We start from the raw sequence: 18166 nt of genomic DNA, 5'->3' as shown, positions 1-18166 counted from the left end.
CAAAAATGCTTCATTGTGATAATCCCATAGACACATGCAGTTTAGTTTGAGTAAGTCTAAATCTTTACATCTGAACAGTTGCAGGTATTTCTGAAAGTAGACTAGAAAACAGCAACACTTGTGAAAACATAAAACCAATAATTTCCATTATAAGAACTAAAAAACAGGGAGTATTGTTAATCTGTGACATACACAAATGAAAGAAAACATGAAATTAAAGGAGGCTATAAGATAGTTTTTTTGTCTGACTTTGTGCTAAAAGCTTCAACATTTTTCAAAATTACCATTTATTCATATTCTTTATAGATTTCATTATTTCACTATCAAAATGAAGGTTTGATTACATTCTGTTATATTGACAGCAATATCTTTTTTCTTTTTTTCTTTTTTCTTTTTTTACAATAATCTTATTTCTAGCTGGAAGCAATGTCTTATCCCCATAATCCTAGTTAATTATAAAGCAAAAATTTGGTGGATTGTAGTTTGAAATCAGCTCGGACAGAATTCTCAACACTGTCCTACTTCAACTAATAAGAAGCGTTGCAGGAAAAATAATTAAGAGGATGGAGCCCAGGCCAGTCTGGGCAAAAGAATGTGTCCCTATTTTAAAACAAAAGCAAAATGTACATGGACCGTGATTCAAAGAGTAGAAAGCAAGCCTTACAAATGCAAGATATTGAGTTCTAATTCACACTTAATGAAAGTTGAGCTGTTTTTTTTTCTTTTTTCTCGTCTGCTGATCTCACTACCAGCTCTTGCAAGCTCCCATTCAACAATCACTCTTAACACACGTCTTCCTTGAAATGCTATCAAGAGCTTGTGGTGGATGGCCTAAATTGCCTTGTCCTTCACTGTATTTTGTGCAAAAAAGAGTTGTCTGAAATTTAAAATAGAATGAAAACAATAACAATGTACAAAGACTTGAAGTAAATGAGGAAGTTTGCTATGTGGCTGCCTGACAGGCAAGGGAAAAAAGTTTGCTGTTCAGGTCTAACTAATAAAGTTAGGCTGGAGCCATGGAAGAAAATGGAATAATTGGTAGGAGAAGAATGTAAAAGCTACTAAAGTGAGCCAGAGTTTGATTTTTTTTTTAAACTAAGATAAGGAGTCTTTGAATTTTATTTCAACTTTTCCATTATCATTTCTCAAAAAAAGAAATAAAATAAGGCTTTATAGGCAGTAGTTTCTACCAGAGGCACTGAAATCTAATATTATAGGTGACAAATGGAGAAAAGAAAGTTACATTTGTAGAAATCTCCTATGTATTGCCATGTATTTATGATGATTATCTTAAGTTAGGTACTCAAGAGATGTAGTTAAAAGAATTAAAAGAATGTTGTCTGAAGAATAGAGATAATAAAATGGATGATAGCCAGAGAGATGATAGCTGATTGAGAGATGATAAATAAATATTGATAAATATATAGCTGATATATGGATAAATGGTAATAATAAGTAGATGACAGACAGACAGACAGTCAGACAGACAGACAGACAGACAGACAGATAGATAGATAGATAGATAGATAGATAGATAGATAGATAGATAGATAGATAGATAGATAGATGCAATTCAGTGTAGGAAAGGTCTTGGAATAAAGATAGTTGCAACTGTGTACCATGTCAATAACTATCAAAATTATTCTAACTCTTCAAACTCACTCTACTAACTTGTCAAGTAAAATTCTCCAATGTAATTTTGTTTCTTCTACCGATTTTTCTGTAAAGTTAGAAAGTAACAACTAGCAGATATAAATATATTTGTTCCAACTGGTTGCTATATTTCTCATTGTGTATGAATAAATTAGTGTTCTATTTTAGACAGTAATCTCATGTACGTTTTGTTAATGTATTTCTTTTTATATTTCTGGTGTTGATTGAGCTCCTTAATTCTATTCTTTTATTACTGAAATGCCAAATTCCTGTTGTGGAATCAAAATAAGACTGACACAGGTAATCACAAGAGGTTGTTATACAAGAAACCCAAGACACACGTGGTGTGTGACTGATGGCTAAAAGACAATATTGATTTCCATTTATTTCATCTCTTGTTCACACACAGTACTGGTCACAGTCCTGATTCTTATATAATGGATTAGAGAAAGGTTGTTAGGAAATGAATTGAGCAAAGCAAATATGATATTGTGTTGTCTCAAATTTTATCAATTTTTCTGTGTTTATTCCCTAGGCTAGCTGAAATGTAGGATCCTAAAGCCTAACAGATTCCAGATTTAAATCTATCATTTATCAGTGGAGCCATTCTTTCTAATATAGATCACTTTGTGATGCTTTGTTAAAATAAGGTTTGTAGTCTTTCAAAGATCACAATTTGAACTGTGCTGACACAGCAAAGTTACTTCAACTTTTATGATGTTGCCTGGTTGCTGTCCAAGTAATTTGTACCATCTCTTTGTAAATTTCAAAGAAAAGAAAACTTTGAATGAACTCATTTGTTTCATAAGGTAGATAAAGCTTTGCTAAATTTTCCTTGTGTAAAATTTATAGATTGTTAGTACTTTTTGTTTTTACTGACATCAGGAAGATGAGAATTCCTAAGTATATAATTCCCTATTGCTAACTCATTTATCAAACTCTGTGAACAAAGTATTAATAATCTTTTTAGATACTTATATCATATTAACTATAAATCATCTTCATACTAACTACAGACCTCAGAGTTCTCCTGTGGAAATATAAGTAGCCTAATAGTTTCCACAGCTTTTGACCCAATAGAAGTAGGAATTTTCTGTGTACAATGCAAAATAAACCAATATCATAAATATAGTAAGTGTAGAGTCATACCATAAGTATGCTCTGAGACCCTGGAAAGAAAGCCTTTACCAGAGCCTGAGGGCTTATCTTACCCTGCTCACCAGTTTATAGTCTGACATTTACCAATGTATGATAAAAATCAAGATGGCTAGATGAAATCTAAGCAACTTTAAGAATTATATTTTCAATCAGAATAGAAAGGACCAGTTCTTTGTGGGATACTATAAACAGTTGACTAGTAGTTATGGGTAGGGTCACCTACACTTCCAGGATCAAGTGCTAAGTTCTGTGGATTCTAAAATTCTAAACTCAACTCCTACATCCTATTAGTCATTATAAAGTCTTATTTTCTTACATCAGTGTATAATTCATTTTTACAGCTTTATTAATTTTAATTATTTAGATACATGGAAGACATGATATGTGGTCATCCATTCTAACTCCTCGCTGAGTTTGTAGATCTTAAAGCTCAGCTGAATTTCTGTAGGAAGCCTTTCATGGGCATAACCATACTAAATTCTTTACCTCATTTCTCATTACTAACAAGGTTTGTATGGTCAGTGAAGTTTTTCTAAACTCTATACCATGCTCTCTATACTATAATACAGAACATCTTCATGTATTTATTCATACTGTAAAGAACTGAAATGTCCTTCACAGCTTCCTTGGGAAAACTCCTTCACCCTTAACCTTATAAAGCATCACCATCTTATAAAGTATTACCTCTAACCTAAGAAACTGTCTTGACTTCATGCATAAGGTTTCCCACCTTACAGCATAAACTTCAGTCATTCATCATCTAATTGTAATATTTGTTTCTGTCTCATCTAAGAAAAACTATGACCGACCAAAAAAAAAAGACATCTTATTACACAAATAAAATAAAATAAAATTAAAAAAAAGAAAAACTATGAACTTCACATACTAACAAGGATATGCTGAACTGAACAGTACAGTTGCAAATAGATGTGATTTCATATTTTATTCAACCTAAAGAGACAATTGCCTTTAACCTATCACTTACCAATTATTAAAGTTACACAGCAAAATATTATTGATATAATGAAAAAGTTCAGTTAGGGATAAAGTCCGAAAAGTGACAAAGCCCCACTAGTGTTCATTTTCTTTCTAGCACACAAAGTACATCAAATGATGATGGCAGAGGTATTCTAATGAAACATACTATGAAAATGTTGATGTTAAGAGAATTTTACCCTGAAATAAAGCCACCAATATTTATGAAGACAAATAATCTTGTATAAATTGTGTGGGACTAATGATTTTTAAATTATATTATACTTAATTTATAAAAAATGTTTAAGATGAAGCTAAAGTTTAAGGTTTTAAGTGTTATTTTATTCTATTCTTGACCCTTTAGAATGGTTTTTTTTATAGATACATTGTTTGAAAACTTAGACAATAGCCTACTTTATGTCACATTATTTCTGAAATTTAGCTTTCCTCCAACTATAATTATCAGTTTGACTCAACATGTGGACCCCAGATAGCTCTGGTTCCTGACCTATTATTACATGGTATTAACATTCTTGGTTATTCTTTTTGTTTATTTGTTGGTTGGTTGTTGATTTTTTTGTTTGTTTGTTTTTTTTTTGTCGGTTATGGGGCCTGAACTCCTGGCCTGAGCACTGTCCCTCAGCTCTTCAGATCAAGGTTAGCCCTCTACCACTGGAGCCACAGTGCTACTTTGGCTTTTTCTGCTTATACGGTGCTAACGAATCAAACCCAGGGACTCATGCATGCAAGGTAGGCACTCTACCACTGAACCACCTTCCCAGTCCCTCTTGGTTATTCTTGAAGTATCTTGCTCAGAAAAAAAATTCAGAAGTCTCTCACACTTGCCTGCCTAGGGCTTCTAGACCAGGAATAGCCTGCATCTCTACCTTTCACAGGTCTCCCATGTCGCTTGGTATCTGAGAACCCTGTCAATCTTTTTTTTTTCCATTGCAAACCTTCAGTCTCCATCTTTCTACTGTCCTTAATATAAAAGCCCATCATACCAGAAAAAAGTGAATCTAACTGTAGAAACTTTTCATCATCTGAATTTTTCCTTAGAATAATGTTCTTCAGTTGGAAATGCTATTTCTACTGTGTTAGTTTGCTAAGCCCTCTACATTACCATACTCTTTACATTGTATTTATTATTTTCTTTCCAAGAGTCATTTTGACAGTATGTAACCATACACTCTAATCTTTCATGTTTGCTCTAGTCAATATCAGCTTCTTAGCCTAACCCAATAGGTTTTTGGACCTGGAGTCTTTTCGACATGATTCATGAGTTTATAATCTGGTACCAATATATAATGAAATCAGAGAGGCTAGGAGAAATGGGAGCAAACTTCAGCCTTATGAACTATATTCACAGTAGGAACAGAAAGAAGCTGTTCTTTGAATCATCCAGTGGGATAGAGCTTAGAATGCTGAAGTGTCTTTGGGTAGAATTAGTATGAAAGTGGAAAAATATTGAGGTGAGACTGTCTTATAGAGTTAAAATGGACTATCTACCATTAGAGACTTAGTTACAAGGTAATGTGTTTTTATTGCATAACACATATCTTACCTTAACTTCCACATGTGCCATGAGTACTGCAAAATTGGTTAGGTGATTACAGGAGCATGTAGTATGCGTCTTATTTGTTGTCAGGAGCCGACAGCCTTGTGTTGACCAGTAACCTGTCATTGTGCGCTTGGAATAGCTCCAAAATGAACAGTTAGGGTTGAAATTTTCTTCTGACTGCTACAGTGATAAAAAAAATCAATAAAGGCAATAACTATTTTATGATCAGGTAATTTAGGAAAGCATTTTTTACACATAATCCAACCTCTAACTGTTCCAATTCTTGTGGAGGTATCTATGAATCTTTTCATACTAAGGAGACCTCATCAATTCTATGCAAAATTGAATCTATGCTTTGTTCTATCTGTTTAGAAGTGACTTTACTGGGTTATACAATTGTTACTACTGAAGGAGAATTTCAGAATCACATCAGCTAATTTATATTTCAATATAACTAAATTAGTTGTTAGAAAAAAACAACATTTGAAAAAGTGGTCTTTAATTCACTTAATAATCTTTGTATATATGCAAAAACATCACTTCAAGCAGACATGATATCTTGTAATATATGAACCTGCCTCAAGTTCTATTGAATATCTTGCTAACTCCTTTGCCAGTACTGGGCTTAAACTCTTCCTTGGATTTTAGTCAAGGAAAGTACTGCACATATTCCTTAAGCCACTCCGCCACTTCCAGCTTATTTCTGGTTAAGTAAATAAAAGAGGCTCAAAGACTATTGTGCCTAGGCTTGTTTCAATCTTTGCCCTCAGAATCTCTACCTCCTTAGTAGTTGGGATTACAGGAATGAGCTATCAGTTCCAGCTATTTTTAAAAATAGTAAGTTGCATTGTATATATGTAAGGTATCCAGTATTACAATAGGTAATGCATATCATACAATGTAACTGTTTACAGAAAACTAACTTCATATTCTCATCCAAATATCTACTTCTTATCTGCTTTTCACACAAAATAACTCAAATCTACTTATATATAAGAAAATCACACTACAGTTTATAGATAATGACTTTCTCTATGTTAGCACAAAAGAAAGTTTATACATGTAATACTCATGTTAAAATGAATATGGATAATGTGGGCAATTAAACTTACATGCTATTTTCTTACCTTGATATGTTTAACTGTAAACACCACAGGATCAGCCAAATAAACTTTATTACTGAACTCTTTGTTTATTGCTGCTGTAATAACAGGGGAATTGACGATGACAGAATGATTCGTGGACATAGCTTCCATTCCCAACTTCATACTGGCATTCTCCGTGGACAAATAAGGACCCAAGTTGTTATATAAGACAAAGGCTACTCTGATCTCTCCTAAAATGAATGCAAATATGGATCATAAGTTGAGAAAATGTTCTGGTTCATTTGTACAGTCTCCTTAAATTAGTAGTTCCAATTAGATGGCAATCAAGTTAAGGAATACATATGCACTCACACACAAAATCAAGCATTTCTTTGCAGAAAACCAAACTGCCAAGTCATTGCCCAGGAAAGGAGAGTCAAATCTGCTGAAATAAGTACATTTAAGTATTTTTATCCCAAATCTATTCCTATCTCAGTCAGTCTGTACTCTCAACTGATTAAAAGATGAATCAGAGCCCTAAACATCAAATCTGGAACTATACTGGCAAAATTGAAAAGTCGAATTTAAGCTAGGAGTGTTAGGGAATTTACCTAGCTTGCATAAGGCTCAGCATTTGATTCCTAACAATAAATTTGTAAATAAAGCAATACAAACAAAAAGCTATACATGAGTGTGCTTAATTGTAATCCCAGCACGAAAGGAGCTGAGGCAAACCTATCTAGAGTTCTCAGTCGGCTTGAGCTACACAGTAACAACAGAATCCAACCACCACTACTACTACTACCACCACCACCAACAACAACAACAAAATCTAAAACACAACAAAAACCCCCACAAACTATGGGGAAATGAAAAAACTATGACTCATGAATATAAAGTATTTATGCCAACTCACAATTTTTTAAAACAATAAGTAACATTAAAGAATTGTAATTGTACAAATTGTAAATGTACAAATGTACATACCTTAGGGAAAAAGGTAAATGAAAGATGATTAAATGTATGAAAAACAATCAATTCAGTAGTAATTAAAGAAATAAAACATGAAAAATATTGAGATAACATTTCACCTCCACTAGTGTCTGTGAAATTAAATAAGGACCAATAAAAATATTGGTAAAAAATTGAGAGCAAGGGGCTGGGAAGGTGGCTCAGTGGTAGCCCGCTTGCCTTGCATGCATGAGGCCCTGGGTTCGATTCCTCAGCACCACATAAGCAAAAAGAAAAAAGCCAGAAGTGGCGCTGTGGCTCAAGTGGTAGAGTGCTAGCCTTGAGCTGAAGAGCTGAGGGACAGCGCCCAGGCCCAGAGTCAGGCCCCATGACCGGACCCCCCCCAAAAAAAAAAATTGAGAGCAATTAGAACTCATTCCAAGTATTTGGAAATATGCTTGGAAAATCTTGTAAAATTAAACACATAATGACTATTTTACATGAGTAAATTATATATATATACACATATATACATATGCCTGATATTCATTGGCATACATATTCTTCTCAGTAGTTCAGCAAAGAGATTATGGAAACATAAGGAAGAAGGCTTTCTTGCTAATCTCTATCCATTAAAATAGCTCTAAGTAAGTAGTAGAAACTTGTTAAATATTAAATCTATTACAACTGAGGATTCATTTTAGTTTTTTTTCTACATTTAGGGTAAACAATCCTGATTTTTTGGAAGGTTAAACTTAATGATGCCCATATATTTTTCTCATTGATATTATTCGCTTTTCTTTTACTTGTCTTATAGCCAGCTATTAATTCACAGCAATTTCTACTTATGGGTTGGTGTCATGTTGCCATTTCTCAATGCATTTAGTCACATATAATTGTTTCAGCTTCTTCATTCTGAAATTAATCTGACTTATGACGATCCCTAGCTTTGCACCCGTACATTCACATATATATTTAATATAATACTTATGATTACATGGCTGTGTGTAAAACACTAGGGTTGTATTATCAAACACATTAGACAAAGGCTCTGCTTTCATGGAATATACTGTGTAGTGAGAGGTTCAGACAATAAACAGGCAGATTTTTCACATGTAATAGCATACTTTCTTAGAATGGCATGAATACTCTGCAGAAGCATTGGTGTAAACATGGCTGACACAAAAACAGTAACTGAGTCTTTCCCTACAAAGAATAGAATATATTTCAAGTAATCAGTATTAGAGGCTAAGATGCAAAGAAACACAAAAGTTGTGTTTCAAGAAGAAAGAAAAGAAAGTGAAAAATTCCTGATGTCAGAAAATGTGTGGTGTTCATAAGGAACAGAATTAAATTAGCTGACTTGGATCACAGAGACCATGCTGAGGACAGATGTGAAGTATAACAGATGAGGCGAGGCAGTAGATCAAGGCAGGCTTTGTCAAGCCATGTGATAGCTTTCTCAGTTACTTGAGGTGACTCTGTTTTAGGAAAGATCGTTTCTTAACAGCAATACTTTCCCAGGACAGTACCAGAAGCAGAGAAACCAGTTAGTGAACTAACACAGTAACCTAATTTAGCTATATACAATTACTGCTGTCTCAAGTATTTCTTTAGTCCAATTAGCATAATAATGACTTCTAAGCTCAGTCTTACAAGTCTGTTAATGCTTACAAAGCATATTATTCTGATGACAGAAAAATGTAATATATTTTCTTTTTTTAAATTTAATTTTATTCTCAAGGAAATATACAGAAGGGTTACAGTTACATACAGAAGGTAGTGTGAATACATTTCTTGTCGAACATATTACCCCCTTCCTCATTTTTCTCCTACTTTCCCTGCCTCCACCCCTCTCAAGTTATAAAGTTCATTTCCAATATATTGTCTTGTGAGTATCGCTGTTGTATTGGTTCAACCTTTGTCCTTTGTCTCACTATTTTGTTGTTCCTTTCCCTTTCTAATTCAGATAAACATATGTACAATACCCAGAGTACAAAAATCAAATACAGTGACAACAGGTGATGAACCATAGAAAAGAAAAAAATAACACAAAAGAAAAAAAGAAATCACACAGTACATAAAAACAACAACAAAGAAGAACCTCTTGTTTCCATGTCTTGGAGTTCATTTCGCTTAACATTATCTTTTATATGTTCATATGTACATAGCTATTGAGCTATTCTGCTCATCTGCTAGGACGATCCTAGACTAATTATTCTACTACTAATTATTATTATTTTTTTGGGTCCGGTCGTGGGGCCTGAACTTTGGGCCTGGGTGCTATCCCTCAGCTCTTCAGCTCAAGGCTAGTGCTCTACCACTTGAGCCACAGCGCCATTTCTGGTTTTTTTTCTTTTTGCTTATGTGGTGTTGAGGAATCGAACCCAGGGCCTCATGCATTCAAGGTAAGTGCTCTACCACTGAGACACCTTCCCAGCCCCTCTACTAATTATTATAAATGAGGGAAAACATGAAGCCTATGTTTCTTTGGGTCTGGCTCACTTCACTTAATGTGATTTTTTTTCCAAGTCTTCCCAGTTGCTTATGAATGGGGAGATGCCATATATATATATCACATTTTCTTGATCCATCTTCTACTGAGGGGCATCTTGGTTGGCTCCATATCTTAACTATGATAAATAATGTTGCAATAAACTTAGTTTTGCTGGTAGCTTTAGTATGGCCTTGTGTTCATTTGGGTAAATGCCCAGAAGTGGGATTCCTGGGTCATCAGGGAGCTCTACGTTTAGTCTTTTGAGGAACCTCCACATGGCTTTCCAGGATGACTGAACAAGTTTACACTCTCATCAACAGTGTAATAGTGTTCCCTTTTGACCACATCCCCTCTAGCATCTGTTCAGACAAGGGCCTCATATCTAAAATATACTTAGAATCACCTAAGTCCCCCCCCCAAACAAATCCTCAAAGAAACAACCACCCCATTAATAAGTGGGCTAAAGACATAAAGAGAGATTTCTCTGCAGAGGAAATAAGAATGGCCAATAAACACATTAAGAAATGCTCAATATCTCTGGCCATAATAGGAATGCAAATCAAAACAACATCAAGATTCCACCTCACCCCAGTTAGAATGGCCATTATCAAGAAATCTAATTTATTCTTCTTGCTAATATTTACCAGAGTGTTCTTTGTTTAAGACTACTCATCCAACAATATGAGACATCAACTTAGAGTTGAGTTGACATCAGCCTGAGGTCATCTTCTTATCATCTATGGGACTCAAAGTTCTCATTGGCTTGGAAAAAGATTATATAAATCTTGGGACAAACTTTCTCTATAATATTAGTTATTGAATTTCATTCTAGCACTAAATTGAAATCTCTATCTCTCTGTCTTCTATTTATCTATCTAGCCTAGTCCTTATATTTCCTTGCATTTAATTTTTTTTTTTTGATCTGGTCGTGGGGCCTGAACCCAGAGCTTGGGCGCTGTTGCTCAGCCCTTCAGCTCAAGGCTAGCGCTCTACCCCTGAGCCACCTTCCCAGCCCTCCTTGCATTTAAATTTTACTAAGCTTTGTAAAGCACTTACACTCTCCAAAAAAGGTATTGAAGGAAAAAAAAAGAATGTGCAGCATTTAAATACTTTTATATTGCAAGTAAAATTTATATTAAAAATTTTATGAGATGAATCTGCAATGGCAATGTCAAATAACTCTTTTGGGGAAAAGAAGATTGGGTCATCAGGGGTTTGGTGTTATAGTTTCCCTAATTTTGTTCAATTTTGAATTTCTGACAATTGGAAAGCCATGAAACAGTTTCCCAGTCTATCAGACAGAAGAGTATAGAATAAACATTACTGCAATATTGATGATAAAGTAGATATGAAGACAAAGAAAAGGAGGAGAAAACAGCAATATAGACAGAGTCCAGGAGACAGAACTCATATTGGGTGGATCTAGAACTCCATGCCATGAAGCACTGACTGAAGCAAGGTAAGTGCCATCAAGCATGAAAAGTAAACTCTTGCTTACCATTTCGTCCATTTTGCTTCAGTGTATTTGCAGAAAGCTGGATGGTGCTTCCATGGCCCATGTTTTCTGGAAATTTCAAGTCTTCTAGGTTTCCTTCTGTGCTCAGCCTTGCCACTTCCAACTCTTTTCATAGTAAAAAGATAGCAGTGTTCATGGAGAAATATGCCAAAATTATACTAGAGTAACTTCACGAATCACTGAAACATTTCTCAACTCAGAACATTGTAAGTTTTGTTCTCTTAAACTGAATTTTAGCATATACTTAGTGTTTAATTTTTTAGTTTTTAAAATATAGCACAACTGGCTAAGCATGTGGTTCTATGGTACAACTTCTCTGTGTATCGTTTGCATGGCCTACCACTATCACGAAAATTAATAAAGTAAATAAATAACTGAATAAATAAAGCAAGTGAAAGCTTGCAAAATTGTGTCTTATAAGTGTATCAATAAAGTCTAAAATTTAAGTCCAAATCCTTATTTTGTCTTAAATTAATTGTGACACTAATTGTAAGGTTAATTTTAATGTTAATTTTCAAAGTGTTTTATGAATTGAATAAAAAATCCTTTTGTAGTCTGGATCTTCACTATCTTCTCACTACTAATTTAATTTCAAATATAATAAATTTGAAAAGAATTTTATCGTTTCCTCAAGTAACACTATCAGTTCCATCCTAAACCACAATAAAAACATTTATAATTTTCATAAGCAAAATAATAAAATTATCAAACATTTTTGTCATTTCCATTCAAATGATTTATTTAATAGTTATAATTTAGGTACACTGAGAATACATATAATCCTTGCATTGGGAGGCTAGAATATATAGTGATCTAAAACAGACATAAATATATGCTTACATGAAGATTCTAAAAATGAAATAATCCCACTGTAAGTGATCTCAGGGTAACACATCAAAATATTGGGATGCCCCAAACATCCATGGATATTTTTGATCCTGTAAAGCCTAAAGGTGATGTGTTCATAATTGGAGAAAGGAAATAACTTTAACTCCATTGAAACAGGCACCAGATAAACCTTACTGTTCTACAAAGGTCTCTGCAGCTTTATACCCCAAAAGCTACTTACGAATATTGTCTGTGTTCTCTCTGACAATGTCAGTCTTCAAAAGGTTATCAGCCAGCACAAAAGCACTCTCCTCCACCGTGTCAAGCAACATGGTAGCTGCACGAAGTTGATCACTTGTAGTCAAGTCTTTCCAAGCATTCAGTGCTTGTGGCTGAAGGAGGTTGTTAACTGTCTCTACCATCGCCTACAAGAGGATGAACAGAATAACAGAGGTCTCTAGTGAGCCCAAATAGCTGTCATAAATCCAGATGTACATGTTTCCCAGTAAGCAAGGAACAGCAGTGTGCATAAGTTCACTATTGTCCCAGCCTCCCCTGTGACATGCTGTATTACAAACACTCTTTTTTTGGTAAAACCTTAGCTGAGTCTTTGCAAGGCAACAGGAAAAATGTGAGGTATTTTTTTTTGTCTGTTTTGAAGGACAACAACTAGAGCCATGCTTGCTTCTTGAAATCAATAGCATGGCCTGAATAAGACTATGACCACATAATTAAGTTATTTGGCTGGTGACAAGTAATTTATTCCAACAGTTTGTCACATCACTCACAGAAAGTGTTGTGAGTTTTTTTTCTGCACATCACCATAAAACTAGATGCTGACCATAGCAGAGAATGAAGACTAGACAGAATTTATTGCCTGGGTTGAGGATTCACTGACCAAACACATTTTTACTTTTTCTTGTCTTTTTTTTTTAAGCTAGCTAGTCAAATGTCAGAATGAGGACAATATCAAAGTAGACATACTCTCGGGGGCTGGGATATGTCTTATGTGAAGAGAAACCTTCTTTATACTGTTTACAGGGATGGTATAAACAGTTGGACTTCATTATGTATGGCCCTCAGGTGTTTTTTTTTTCTTTAGGAAATCAGCAGTAGGTACATCCACACAGAGAGACAAAACACCATATTTCTCATTCCTTCATCCAAAGGAATAATCTCTGTAGCTACAACATATATATATTTCCTGCGGTTTGCTTTATGTTGTAGGTTACAAAGAAGAAACAGCTCTCCCAATAAGGTCTTGGGTTTCATTCAAACATAGAAAATGGCAAAATAGAAAAATACAACACCTGCAGTTTGAACGTTATCGTCCCTGAACCCATTCATTATGAAGTATGTCTCCAATCCAGAAATAAAGATGAATAAACAGCCAAACACAGACACTATTTCTAGGCATTACCTAAGTGTTCTGCAGCAGAGTTCTTGCTTTGGACACAACTGGCAGAGTGACTGGGTGAGATGAGAGTCATACCCTTTACATGGCTGTGTTTCCTTCTGCCTGGTGTTTTCATGATTCCCAAGTAACAACTGTTAACAATTCAGCCTCATCATGAAATACCCTGGCTGCCAATTAACACCCAGTTCTAAAACTAATTTACCTTTTGACAAAAAGTTGTGTTTCTTCATATTTTTGTAGCTAGTCCAAGTTCTGGCCAAAAACTCATATCACTGGACTTTGAAGGAAAGAAATCCTACTCACAACTTGTATACTTTGCATCCTTAATACACACACACACACACACACACACACACACACATTAACCAATCTGTTTTTAATTTAAAACTGGACACATTCAGATTGTTGTTTGTTCTGACCTAGTAGGTATACAAAGATATTTGCAGATCCCTATCACCACCACCACCACAACAACCACAAAAATATATAGATAAATAAATAAATAAACAAACAAACTGTTTTCCAGGAAGTTCTCTACAGTGGTACTACCAATACATATGCAAAAAATAATCAAAATAAGAGGTGTGTCAGAGAGGAAATAAATAAACCAAAACTTAGATATCTGAAACCAAACAGAAAACATCATCCTCTTTAGTGCAAAGATTTAGTCTTTCTGGAAGAGGATGATCCTTGAAACTCATCAGAAACACCCCAGAAGTCTCACATGTAACTGGAATCATGTGACTCTTAGAAATGGTGCTTGTATTCTAGCAGATAATGATCTTAACAGTTACTACATAATAGTATATTGTTTTAAATCTTACCTCAGGCAACACTTCCTGAGAATAATGTAATATTGCTGTTTTGCTCTTGGTTGTTTTAATTCATTTAATTAAAAATGCAGATGAGAAATACAAAAAAATAGCAATATGGTTCACACCATCATGTTTTCCAACACTGTTATGTATAACATGCCCAGGACTAAATGATGAAGCAGAAGGTCTGAACAGACTAACAGCGACTGAATCAATCATCAAAAACTTCACAACAATGGAAAGCCTAGCACCAGATGGTTTCTCTTGTAAATTCAATCAAACATTTAAAGAATATATACTGATTCTCAAACTCTTCCAAAATGCTGAAGAGGATGGAATACTTCCAAACACATTACTTCTCTAAATGAAATGCCAAATAAAGAAACCACAAAGAAAGATAAGCATAGACCACCATCCTGATAAACATAGATGCATAATTCCTCATCAGAAAAATACTAGCAAACCCAGCAGCACATTAAAAATAACCAGTCAGAACAACCAACTATAATTTGTTCCTAATATATATGGACAGTCCAACTTATAAAAAAGCAATTAATATGATAAACTCTCATAACAGAATAAAGTATTATTCATGTTACATGGATTTACTTGATACATGCAGGGGAAAAAAATCCCTCTTGTCTGTCCAATTGAGTACTTTTTCATGATAACTGTCAAAAAAACTAGAAACAGAAGGAAGTTACCTCACCATAATAAATGCCCTATATGGAAAGCCCACAGCTAACATCACATGCAGTACTAAAAATATGAAAGCTTCTTCTTTAAAATCATCACAAAGATAAGGATGCCCATGTTTACCATTTTCTTTAACACAGTGCTTGAGGTGCTAGCCAGAGCAATTAGCCAGTACAAAGGAATATAAGCTGGAATTGAAAAGGGGAAAAAAAAGTCTCGGTTTACAAAGAGCATTGTGTATAGTACACCCAAAAGACTTCATGAAAAACCACTGCTACTACCAACAATAAAAAAAGACTCTTGAAACTAATAAATAAACTCATAAACCTGTTTCCAACAGATTTCTAGACTGCTTTCTCTAAAAGATGTAGCTTCCAACTAACATTTATGAATCAAGGGAACCTCTTATTAATTTTTCTTAATTTTTCATCCACCAAAATTCAAAATCTGCACTACTGAAATAATCATAAATTTTGAATATACTGCCAACAACTGTATTCTCTCAAGTAAGGTATTATTTTTCAATTCTAGTTCTACTAAAACTTAAATAAATTCCAAGTTTGTTAAGAGACTAAAACTATGGTTCTTAAAGTGTAGTATGTGATGATTCAAACTTAAGATTCATTTCGTCTCCTTAAAAAAAAAAAACATGTATTCATGATTGCTTAATTACAGTTACAAGAAACTGTTAACACAAAGATTGGGAGACAGTCTTTTGTAGTGTTAAAATGAAGGGTATAAGATTTAGAACCAGATGGACTGAACTTGATGTCTTACTATGTGGTATTGGGTAAATCACTTAACTTCTCTATAACTCTTCTGTTAATCAGCGATGATATTATAATCAGTGCCAAAGGCTGCCTTGCTCATGCAAGAGGCTGAAATAGAATTGCATTTTTACTTTCATTAGATATTAAAATCCAGGGGAGTAGAAGTGGTATCTTCATATTTTATCTGATGGCATAAATTCTAATAGTACTAAATAGCCATTCCAGAGTTAAATCTAGAAGCAATAACCTTCTGTGATGCAATCTTCATAATTTCACCTATTAGACAACTTAAATATCAAAGACTAGACTTGGGGTTTTGAGGATGAAGAGTATACTGGCCTGAACAAATGTACAGACTAAAAGTATGAATAGACTGATCTGTTTTCTGCTAGTGAAACAGCAATTAGCTTTGTCTTAGGAACCTTCTGAATACAAATTATTTAGGCTTCCTAAAGTTACTGACGTGTCCTTACTGCCAGCTCAAAGAAGTCAGTTAAATAGTAAAAACTCTCAATGATACAGAATATTTTTATTTACTTCTGCTTATGTATTTATTGTATATCCATCTATGATGACATCTGCTACAAAATTATTTTCTAATTCAAAATTAGGGTTGATTTCCTCTTTATTTGGTGATGTAGAATTGAGCTTGTATAGACTTCAAATATATGAATGAGACGTAGTATGCATTTAATCAAATTTAGAGCAGATACTGGGACATGACATCAAGTTTTAACAATTCTCTCTCCTTTATCAAGTTTTCCTGATTCAACTTATAATCTAAATTTGAGGTGAAAAAATGGTTCTGAATTTCTCTTATAAAAATTCTTATTTTCATCAAAATGGCTCAATTCAAGAAGTGGGGGAAAATAATCACCTGATGGTTTCAACACATATGAACTAAAGTATTTTGAGAAGTGAATTTAATCAATGCTGTCTTTGCAAGCAACTAAAATATTAATAGTTTATCTTTTTTAAAAAAATCACTCAAACTTGAAGACGAGCAGTGGAAATTTGCATGATAGGTTTGTTACTCAATTTTATCATGTACTAGGACAAATTATATTTTCTAACTAGCCAAGAAAATGTGAACTACTTAGGAAAATAGGTTTCATAATACTTCAGTTTCAGAGAAGACAATGGTGTTTAATTCCCTTTCTTATTACATAGTTTGCTGAGTATATTGTAATTATGTGACTGTTCCTAAAAAGTCAAGCATAACTTTTGAAAATTCACAAGTTATTTAGAGGCACCCAAGGAGCAGGTAACCAATATCTTTCTGTACAACATTAAATTCAGACATTAAACAAATTCTTTTGACTAGATTTACTCATAGCATTTATTAAAAACATTTGATAGGAATATTTTGTATATTTTAATATACAATATTTTAATACAATACAATTTTTATACAATATTTTAATATGTAGAATTTATTTGCTAAGACTACTGAGTAGTAACACCTTGGGTAAAACAGCTTTGTGTTCTTGGATTCTTGGAATGATACCTTTTGCAACAATTTCAAAAAGATTTTGTGAAACAACCTGATGTTTCTTAACAGGAATACACATGAGCACATGCATGTATGCATGAGTGTACACACACACACACACACACACACACACACACACACACACACACACTGAGCACTAGGGAATATCAGGGCCATTTCTTACCCAGGTGAGCACTAAATCTCAAGCTCCAAGCATAATCACCTATGAAACCTAGTTTCCTCTCTTCCTCCACTTGAAAGTCACAAAAATAAATAACTCAGGGAAAGACTAACTTGAGTAAACATGCATAACTTTGCCACCATTAACTTTCTTTGAAAGACAAGCTTTTAATTATGCATTTATTCAGTTTTGTGAAAGACTCACACGCTCTAAGATGTCTTCCATAACCAGCAGAACTAGAATTGTTCTACTCCTAGAACTATTTTGTTTTCTCTGCACTATGAATCATTTTTAATAGTATATCCTACATTCATGTACCTGGCTATTCCACAGCTACCACTGTAGAAAAGACAATATTCATGAAATGGGAAGTGTGCCTCATTTAAAAGGTAGGAGCAAAATTAGTGTCTGACAAGTGCTGAGTGACTTGCCATGTGGTAGAAAATTTATACAACTTCTTCAATTTCATATCAACAGGAAAACATCTCTAAAGACATTGTTTTGGAAGTCTAAGAGCAAAGTAATAGCTACAAATGTGGAGGAGATGGGGAAAAACAAGTCGTTTAAGGAT

At 34.1% G+C, this 18166-nt stretch overlaps 1 protein-coding gene across 1 annotated transcript in view; it reads right to left on the bottom strand.

Moving 5' to 3' along the window:
• Adgrl3 (adhesion G protein-coupled receptor L3) overlaps nt 1–18166 on the bottom strand; it is a 444648-nt gene that overhangs the window by 91519 nt on the left and 334963 nt on the right. Inside the window, exons 12-15 of the mRNA XM_013009168.1 lie at nt 12466–12649; nt 11379–11501; nt 6475–6683; nt 5351–5527 (exon numbers count right to left, since the gene is read on the bottom strand). Coding sequence (XP_012864622.1) covers nt 5351–5527; nt 6475–6683; nt 11379–11501; nt 12466–12649 — 693 coding nt within the window. The remainder of the gene's footprint in view (nt 1–5350; nt 5528–6474; nt 6684–11378; nt 11502–12465; nt 12650–18166) is intronic.

This window comes from Dipodomys ordii, unplaced genomic scaffold, assembly GCF_000151885.1.
Source record: "Dipodomys ordii isolate 6190 unplaced genomic scaffold, Dord_2.0 Scaffold8, whole genome shotgun sequence".
NCBI classification, from domain to species: Eukaryota; Metazoa; Chordata; class Mammalia; order Rodentia; family Heteromyidae; genus Dipodomys; species Dipodomys ordii.
The sequence above is the reverse complement of the archived record's forward strand: the minus strand, read 5'-3'. Positions and strand labels throughout refer to the sequence as shown.